Here is a 10,220-nt window from a genome sequence, read left to right on the forward strand (position 1 = left end):
ATTTATTGTAGAGATGAGGTCTCGCTGCCCAGGCGGGTCTCGAACCCGCGGGCTCAGGCAATCCACTCACCTCAGCCTCCCAAAGGCGCGGGATTACAGGCTGAGCCACCGAGCCCGGCGCACATAACACTTTTTATATTATAATTCTTAGTAAATAGATGTCAAGCCAGTAACACTCTACCTCATATAAATAATCTATTGCACAATATTTGAATGCTGAAAACATATCTTCTTTCTTTGAAAGCAGTACAGATTTCAGCATCTGGAAATATAAACATTAAAATTAAATGTTGGTAAAAGAGCAAAGCCAAGAGTAGAAAATTTCTCTTAATCACAAAACCTTGGTTCACTTACTTCTTAAAAAGCTCCGAATGATAAAAATTGATTTAAAAATTAACATTCATTACTATGATTTTAAATTTAATATAATAATGTATATTGATATAAAATTATTTGCATATGTACTCATATTGTTTAAGCCACATGCCTGTTAGTTGGTGGGCTGAAATATATTTAAAGTAATCATTTTGTTGCAAAAGAGGTCACAAGACTGGCAGGTTGTCATTCCTGGGATAACCATATTTCTCAAATGGTCTTAAAATTGTATAGTCAATGGCAGAACTCTGCACTGACACAGTGGAGGATTTGGGAAATACTTTGGAAAATTTTTTCCATCCTTTTATTTAGAGAACAAAAAATCTTAAGTTAGAAGTTCCTAGTAGCTAGTTCATTTGGAATAAAACAACTATGGTATATTACTCCTAAGTCAATGGGTTGTTACCCATAAATCAACAAATCTATCTAACAAAGCAATAAGTAAAAGAACGTTGAATCAGTCCAGGATGGTTCTCATTTATGTAAGAAATCAAGGAATTACAGCTTAAAAGTTACTTTAGGAGAGAGTCTGGCTTATCAAATAGTTCTTAGCATTTTGATTATTTAAAATGTCTTTAGAAATTCAGATGAAAGTTAGAATTTTCCATGTAGTAGTTTGTCAATAAGCTTTTAAACAATGAAATATATATTTTAATTGAAATCATCTTGCCTTCATTTCACTATTATCCTTGAGGTTTACTTATTTCCTTACCTAAGGTCAAGGTACTGAACCGGAAGACCTGAAGATACCATCTACATTAATGGTCTATGAATCTATCTTTATTTTCAATTATCATTAGTGAGCATTCTTAATCACTCAACTTCTGTGGATTAAAAAAACTAAAAGCAAACTTCTAAAAACAATGCAGAACATTATTTTATTTGAGTAAAAACTCAGAAGAGTTTTTGGATATTACAAAAGTTTTCCAATTAAAATGAGCCCAATATGTTATCTGAATTACCTTTGAAATTGCTAAATTCTATGGTGCCAGCAAATGTGGGGGACACATAATGTGGCTACACTCTTTCACTCTTACTTAATGCCAACATGGCATTTTCTTACTGGCGATTACTTCTTTGGGGTCCAATCATTGTACCTCTATGCCTTTTCCACACAGTGTATCACTGATCTTTGAAGTAAGTGAGTACAGAATTTCATTTTCTTAATATTGCACTTTCAGAAAAAATTATCTGATTATGTCTCATACTAGAAGTCATTTCAAAAAGTTAAAAACAAACCCATGTCTACCTAGTTCACCCCTTCAGTTTATTGTCACCATTTATCTGAAGTTTTCCTTTCTTGTGAAGTCTAATATTTCTACCAACTTTAGACTCATTCTCATCAATTACCTTAAAAACAATTACCTTTGTATTGAAGTCAATCATTGAAATTCATGCTAAATATGTAGCACTTAAATAAGACACCGTGTTATATACATTCTTAGAATTTCATTTGTAAAGCTTATTTCATTGCAATACAGATATTTGAATCCTTCTTATGGTGATAGGTGGACGAAAGAAAGATAAATTGGCCGTATTTCTCAATGCAGAGAAATGGGAAAACAAACCACACCAGGATTACAGAGGAAGTATTTTTAAATTACCAACTTTTTTCAAATTAATTTTTTTAAATGTTAGATCCAGGGGGTCCACATGTGTCTTCCTTACATGGACATATTGTGTAGTGGTGGGGATTGGACTTTAGGGGGCCCATTTCCTAGATTACCAATTTTTGAATTGCAGCAATTCCCTTTTTTTTTTTTTTTCCTTCTCTATTTCTAAAGATTTTACTTCTCTTGCGCTGCTTCCCGATCAGCATCTGCCTGGCCAAAATGGAAATGCACACAGTCATCAGGTCAGGATCTTGGGGGAAGTAAGCTTTCCAGTGATTATTTAAGACACACATGGGTGAGCGTGAATCTTTGGGCCGCTTTCCCATCTCTTCCCAACAGCCTGAGGCATGAGGAGCTTTCTCCCCTTCATCACTACCTCGCAGAAAAACCACATTTAACAATTTAAAATGCAGAGGAAGTGATGGTCACATATTTTCTCCTGCTGTTTAGCCCACACAATTTCTAGTTGGTGGGCTGACATCACACTGGCCTTACCAAGCCCTTCACACCTAATTAGGGAAGGAGGACGCTGGTTCTGGGGTTTTGTCCCCACAGGGCCACAGGCGACAGGCCCCACAGATATGTTTTCCAGAGATTCCCGGGATGCTGTATTTTAGCCCCATGAGATCTTTTCTTCCCCTCTGCTCAGGAACATTTTCTCTCCGGATTCCCACCAGCTTCGCAGAACTTTTACCTGAGGTAAAATCGCTGCCGCTCGTCTTCCCGGGGAAAACTCCCGCCTTCCAGAAAGGCACGTGACTTCTGAACAGGAACTCCGCGCTTTTATTAGCCAGACTAGGCCCCGCCCCGCCCCTAAACCGGAACTCAGCGCTTTTACTAGCCAGACAAGGCCCCGCCCCACTCCGTCTTTTGGGTTCTGGGCCCTTCCGCCCACGGTTGTCCGCAATCTTTGGAGCTTGGGCCTGGGGGCAGAGCATGATCCGAGCCCGGGTCCTCGAGTGTGAGCGAAACCTTAGTAGCACATGGAGGAGTGTGACGGTGAATAAGGCGACGGGGAACTCGCTGGGAACTGGGAAGGAGCCGGGGGCGAAAGATCGAGAAGACCTAGCATAGGAATCTGGGCTTCTTGGGGAGCAGCGGCTCCCATGCCTTTAAGCTAGGCCTGGCTAAATGAGACAGGCTTAGAGGGAGTGCAAGGACAGAAACCTTCCAGAGGTGAAGTTGACAGGATTTAGCAATCAGATTCAGGGAAAGAGAAAAGCAAAAAGTAGGAGGAATACCTCAGGGGTCTGGCTATGGGTGGGTCATGCGGAAGAAAGCTTCAGGAGGGGCCGGAAGACAATGAGTTTGAATTGGGACATAGAGATTTGATTCCTTGATTGACAGCCACCCCCTAGCCCAGACGCACACGCACACATTTGAGAGTCACTAAACTCACCCGATGAGGAAGAATGTCCTTTTATCTGTGTTTCTTAACTTCCGTCTTCTTTTCCATGGCACACTTGGCCTTAAACTCTTTCCCAGAAGAACGCAGAAAATAACATGCATTTGTTTATTTTGCAAACGTGTGGGTGTCTTTTGAGTTAGTTGTTGAAATACTCATTGTGAAACGTCAGTGGATAAATCACATTATTTTCTTAAGTTATCGCCTTTGTTCAGGTTTATGCAGTTTGCTTCAGCTATGTAGATTTAATGTTTGGCAATAATCAATTTTAAAGGTATTCACCTGGCATAGAGTTGCATTAATTATTGTGTATTCTTTTATTAAAACCACTTTTAAATTAAATTATTTTTTAAGTTATAAAAATATATTTACGTTCACTGTAACCAGTAAAACCATCTTAAGATATATATATAGAAAAATAATCTCCATTCCTACTCCCAGGTAACCAGTATTAACAGTCTGGGTTTTATCTTTTTACACTTCATTGCATGTTCATATGAATATATGCAGATGTGTGTACACAAAGTTGGTTGATTATATAAAAATGGGCAACTTGCTTTCGTCACTACACAATATGTCATGAACAACTTTCCAGGTCAAGATGTATAATCTAACCCATTTTTCAAATAGCTGCATAATATTTCATAGTGAGTATGTGCCATAATTTATGTCAGTGTTCTACTATGGATAGATTAACAGATTGCTCCAGTTTTTTAGCTTGACAAATAATGCCACAGTAAGAATAATCAAACATATGCTTTTGAATAATTTCTATGGCATAGATTTGTTTTGGCTTGCTGGCTCAAATTGTAGGAGCATTTCAAATTTAATAGATATTGCCAAATTACCTTTGAAAAGTTCATAGCAATTTATATTAACACTGCCTAAGAGGGTTCATTTTCCTGAATATTCAACAGTGCTGAATATATTGCTTTTCAGAAATTTTTGCCAGTCTAATGCATGAAAAATACTGTCTTGTTTTAATTTTTATTTTATTATTTTTTAGAGACAGGGACTTGCTTTTTCACCCAAGTTATGAGCACGGTGGTATGATCATAACTTACTGTAACCTCAAACTCCTGGACTCAAGCACTTCTGCCACAGCATCCCAGGTAATGGGACTACAGGTACACACCACTAATTTTCTTTATTTCTTTTTTTAACTGGTAGACATAAGAGTCTTGCTGTGTTGCTCAAGTTGGTCTCAAACTCCTGGCCTCAAGCACTCCTCCCTCCTCAGCCTCCCAAAGCTCTGGGATTACAGGTGCCAGGTACTGCACCACCATTATCTTGTTTTGATTTGTATTTCTCTGATTAATTCTGGGATTAAACATGTCTTAGATATTTATGAACCCTTTGGATTTCTTCTTCTGTGAATTGCCTAATTATATATGGGCCTGTGTATATGTATACATGTATATAAATATTTGTGTGTATGATATCAAGCAATTTTTTGAGATGACATATGTTTATTTTATTTTTTATTTTAAAAATATGAGGTATAATTCAGGAATTCTTATTGTATGCTATGGGCTATAGCCCATTACTATTATGATTTTTAAAAAAATTTTTATTTGGAAGATGTGGAGTGCAATTCAGGATTAGGTATACAAATGTTCATTATACAGGTACCCTTGTTGATGAGGTGTGCCCCCACCTCCTCTGGCAGTTTCCCACTACTGCTATCCCACCCCTCCATCCCTGGCAGTTTCCAAATACTGCCAATCCCTTTCTTATAGTGAAATCAAGCTATTTTTTTTTTGAGTAGATTTCTTTTTGAAAATCTTATACATAGGCATATTAGTTAAAATAAGGTTTGGCTATATAAATAACAGGAAATTCCAAAACAATATAAAGCTTGTTTACCTTTCATGTAAATGAAGTCCTGATAAGAGACTGATATGGTAGCTCTGTCCCACAAAGGGGAAGGTTAAGGACTAATATGGCAGCTCTGTCCCACAAGGTCCTTTTCTTCCAACTTATTACTGATACTTCTATGTGTGGTCCTTGTTCTCATAGTCTCAGGTGGCACTATCTATGTTTCAGGAAGCAGGATGGAGAAAGGAGTGGAAAAGAGGAGAGGCCAAAGGCACTATGTCTTTTTACATACCTGTAATTTAAATAGTGAAATATGATGGAGACACACACACACACACACACACACACACACGAAATGTTCATGTAGAAAAGTGCATAAAATTATTTTAAGGAAACATCCATGGAGCTTCTATTCAAGTGAAGAAACAAAGCATTGCAAGAATTTCAGAAGCCCTCTGTTCTTTTCCTAATCACAACTTTCCCTAGAGGAAGTCTCCCTCTAGACCTAGAGATTACTATAATCCTGACTTTGTGGTAATCACTGCCTCGCTTTTCTTTAAAGTGTTTCACCAAGTATGTACTTCTAAATGACATAGTTGCTTGTTTTTGAATTTTGTTTGTGTTATTTTGGTTCTTGTTTCTATTCAATGGATGTTGCTGTATATGTATGTTAATTCTATTTCATTGCTGAAGTATATTTTATTGTATAAATATACCTCAATTTATTTATTCATTCTACTGCGGATGAACCTTTGGATTATCATAATTTTGGGCTATTACAAATAATACTGCTATCAATATTCTTGTACATGTATCCTAGTATATGTGTGCTTCTTCAGAATATAAATTCAGGAAAAAAATTTTGGAATGTTGAGTATGCATATCTTCACAGTTATTGAATAATGCCAAACTGTTTTCCAATGTGTTTGTACCAATTTACACTCCCATCAGCAATGTTTGAGTGTTCCTGTTGCTATATATTCATTCTCACCAACCCTTAATAATTTCATACTTTAAAATTTTGAGATCTAGTAGGTGCCCAGTTGTTTAAGGAAGTTTTCCATAAGCTGCCACATGACTCTTTTGCTTATGTCTCATTTGCTAAGCCCTGGTCACATGGTCACACTTAGCTGCAATGAAGGCTAGAAGATGCCATGTTTATTCTGGACAGTCATGCATAACTACAACTTGGAGATTCTACTACTAATCTAAGAAGAGAACAGATATATTGCTTTCTCCACATTAAGGATAATAGTAAAACTGCTAAATTTTGTTTAGTACTTACTATAAGCCAACCACTATTCTAAACAGTTTGCAACAATGGATGAACTACATAAATTTACAAATTACAATCTCCAGTTTATAGAGGAGAAAACCAAGGCATTGAAAGCTTAAGTTTCTTGTCCAAGATTAACTATAAAGTATGAGACAAACTTGTAAACTCAGACTGTCTGACTTCAGACCCCAAGCCCTTAACTAGGCCATACACTCTCTAAAAGGAATATTTGCTTGTCATGTTTTTCAAACATTTTCTCCTTGTAAATTTCTAAAGGTAATTTTCTTTATCTATCTACAGGGAATGTTACCATATCCAACTCATCTGTGTTTTTTTTCTTTTCTCAGTAGATAATGCTTCTGTATTATTATTTCTAAAATTTTACATATGAAGAGAATCTTAGAACAATTACTTTTCCCTGTAAATTTTAATTCATCCTTATTTGTACCATTATGTTCAATCTAAATGGAAATAAAACAAGTTTAGACACACACTTGAATATAAGCTAAGCTGAGGAGCCCTAATGGAAGGCAGGGAAATAAACCTCTACTATCCAGACCAATTCCATACATTTGTAGAAATCTCTTGCAATAATACTGAACTTTATTGTTGTAGTCACATGCCATGCTATTGAGACAATAGTAATAATGTTTAATGTTTGTTGAGAACATACTATGTGCCAGGCATAAGACTGAGCACTGACAATGCAAAAAAATAAGGAAAACAAATCCTTGCCTCTATAAAGCTCACAATCCTTGTCTGAAGTTGCGCTTATTTTTTATTTCTTCAGGCAATTTTAAACACTTCTGCCAGGTTGATATTTCTAAAACAACTAACTGAGACTGTCACTGCCCTGCTCAAATTCTTTAAGCTCTCTGGCACCTGTAGCATAAAGTTTTTAGCATGAAACAACTAACCACTCAACCTCATTTACTGTGGAACCCTGAACCACTGGCCATTTTATGAACATCTTTCAGATTTTTCCCTTTGTTCCTGCTACTTTATTTTATACTCTGATCATATGTTGAAACCCTATTTTTTCTATAAGTTTCAGTTCAATTGTTTTCTGATACTCTTGGTGAGAATTAGTTGTGACCTTTTGTCATTTCTACAATGTTTGTCAATATTCCACTTCGGGCAGCTTTTAAGCTTTGCATTATAATTGTTTTGTTCATGTCTGCCTTTCTCATGACTGTAATCTTCTTGAGATCATGGGCCATGGACCATGTCTTAATTTTCTTTATGTACTTTATCTTTTTGTAATTAGCAGAATGCCAGTTCCAGAGTAAACGCTGAGATCAATATTTAATTGAACTCATTTCTTAAAATCTGGCACTAGGTCATTTTGAAATAATAATTATCACTTTATTTTATTTTATTTTTTTGAGTTGGAGTCTCACTCCATGGCACACGCATGGCCACATGGCTACCCCAGCGTCGACCTGCTCAGCTCCAGCGATCCTTCTGCCTCAGCCCTCCAAGTAGCTGGTACTACAGGCGCACACTACCACACCAGGCTAATTTTTTTTTTTAATTGTAGAGACAAGGTCTTGCCAAGTTGCCTGGGCTGGTCTCAAACCTGCAGGCTCTGGCAATCCACTCGCCTAGGCCTCCTGAAGGGCTGGGATTACAGGCTAAGCCACTGAGCTCAGCCAATTATTACATTCTTTGCATTTTCTACTAAATGTAGGTTTTTGGTGTTTTTGCAGAAGGACTAATGTGCATGAAATAATACACACGTGTGCACACACCAAAGTGAACATGGTATGAATATAGCAGATAATCAGTCTGAGACAGAATTGCAAATTAGCTCAAACCAGATCATGCAGAAAATCTGGATATATGGAATGAAAATAATATTGCATCAATGTATTGCATAAATACCTTATTGTCTTCTGACTGCTAATTTATAGGCGTAGCCTTGCATACTATCTTTTGATCATCACTAAGGAACTTCTTTGCGTCAAGAGATTGAGAGCAAACATTTTAGCACAACATGTTCAATCTATCTAAACCAATAATTACTGCTAGAAAAGAACTGTGGTAGCATCAGCATATAAAGACATTTTTGCAAATATATAAAATAAGTGTAACATTTCATATTCCTGTAGGTTATATTTTTTTCAAATACAAGGAGACAAATATTACTATAGCTTAGTTTAGCAACTTTTATCTCTGTAAATGATTACTTTTCTGTCACACGTGTTCAACTCCTCCACATATTTCTGGATTATCAGCTATTTTATCTCTCACCTGCTTATTGGATCTTTTATACACATTGAAAAGTAAGCTAAAATTCTGGCCAGGATAAAAAACTTTATCTGTGCTTAGACTTGACTCTGTAACTCAGTGATAATTGGGTCACCATTTCCTTGTGTAAAAGGAAGGGCTAACTATATTTTAACATTTCCTTGAGTTTTCCCTGAAACCTCTCACATCTCGTGGTCCTTTAAGTTAAGCAATTTACCCAAAATTACACAGGCAGATCTAGAACTCAGACCTTTTGACTTCTACCCTATGAGATGTAGTTGTTCATTCATCGATTTATCCATAAATTACTATTTAGAGACAGTCTTGCTATGTTGCCCAGGCAGAAGGGCAATGGCTGGTCACAGGCATAATATTGTGCACTGCAGCCTCAGACTCCTGACCTCAAGCAGTCTTCCTGCCTGAACCTCCTGAGTGGCTGGGAGTGTAGGCACGTACCATGTTGCCTGAGTCATAAATCATTTTCAAGTACATATTATGTGCAAGGAACTGTGCTAGTTGAAGAAAGGAAATGGATTCTATTCTTTTAATGTTCTAGGGAAAATAAGACATTTACATAAATAACTATTATTCCCTGAGGAAATTAATGTCATAAGATTATGGGAGTATAAAAAAGGAAATAATAAGTTGTAGAGATGCTAAAGAATAATTCATTAGAATTCATTTTTATATTGCACCAGATTAACCACATCTATGGGAAAATCTAGCTGTTTGGGCCACAAAAATCATGGCATAGCACCGTTATGCACTTAGTGGAAAATAAAGCAACTTGCAAAATAAATAACATCCAAAGGTCTAAACTTGCAAGTTCAAACTAGAATAAGTTATAGCAAATGTCTCTTAGAAAAGCTAACATCTTCCTTATAAAATGTGAAAAAATTATTTCTCTTTTTCTCTCCAAAATAAGTCTTTATGTTGTTTGAAGTATCTTTGATTACTTTTATGCTTTATACTAAAAAATGGAGGACATAGAGCATTGGACTAAATTTAAGAAGAAGGCTGTTACATTAATAATAATTCTATATACAAGAAAAATAATTTTAGGAAAAGCTGAGGGTAGGCCTTTCCCATAAGTCAAAAGATTTTGTAAAACAGCAGTTCTCATCATTTCATATTTTTAATTTAGACTCAATCTTGTACCTCAGAATATAAATTAACAAATAATTTTTGAGCACCTCTATGCTCAGTATGTACAAACTTAATAAGAGGTTAGGCAATTTGTATTGTCTTTTACAAGAAAAAAAGAAAAATAGCTAGAAAGAATGACATCTAATACTATTGACCACCAAGCCCTATCTACCTTTTTTTTTCAGTTGGAGTCTCACTCTGTCATCCAGACTGGAGTACAGTGGCCGCTCCCGGCCACTGCAGCCTCGACCTGCTGGGCTCCAGCGATCCTTCCGCCTCAGCCTTCCGAGTAGCCGGATTTACAGGCACGCGCTACCATGCCCAGCTGATTTTTTTT

General features: G+C 36.6%; 1 protein-coding gene across 1 annotated transcript in view; it reads right to left on the bottom strand.

Moving 5' to 3' along the window:
- Window positions 1–2,715, bottom strand: part of CUNH9orf84 (chromosome unknown C9orf84 homolog) — a 118,122-nt gene extending 115,407 nt beyond the window's left edge. Inside the window, exons 1-2 of the mRNA XM_008065563.1 lie at window positions 2,683–2,715; window positions 182–262 (exon numbers count right to left, since the gene is read on the bottom strand). Of these exons, the coding sequence (XP_008063754.1) occupies window positions 182–262 (81 nt within the window). The 5' untranslated portion in view covers window positions 2,683–2,715. The remainder of the gene's footprint in view (window positions 1–181; window positions 263–2,682) is intronic.
- Window positions 2,716–10,220: the final 7,505 nt, after the last annotated feature.

Source organism: Carlito syrichta, unplaced genomic scaffold, assembly GCF_000164805.1.
Source record: "Carlito syrichta isolate Samal-C Ts95f unplaced genomic scaffold, Tarsius_syrichta-2.0.1 Scaffold308663, whole genome shotgun sequence".
Lineage (NCBI taxonomy): Eukaryota > Metazoa > Chordata > Mammalia > Primates > Tarsiidae > Carlito > Carlito syrichta.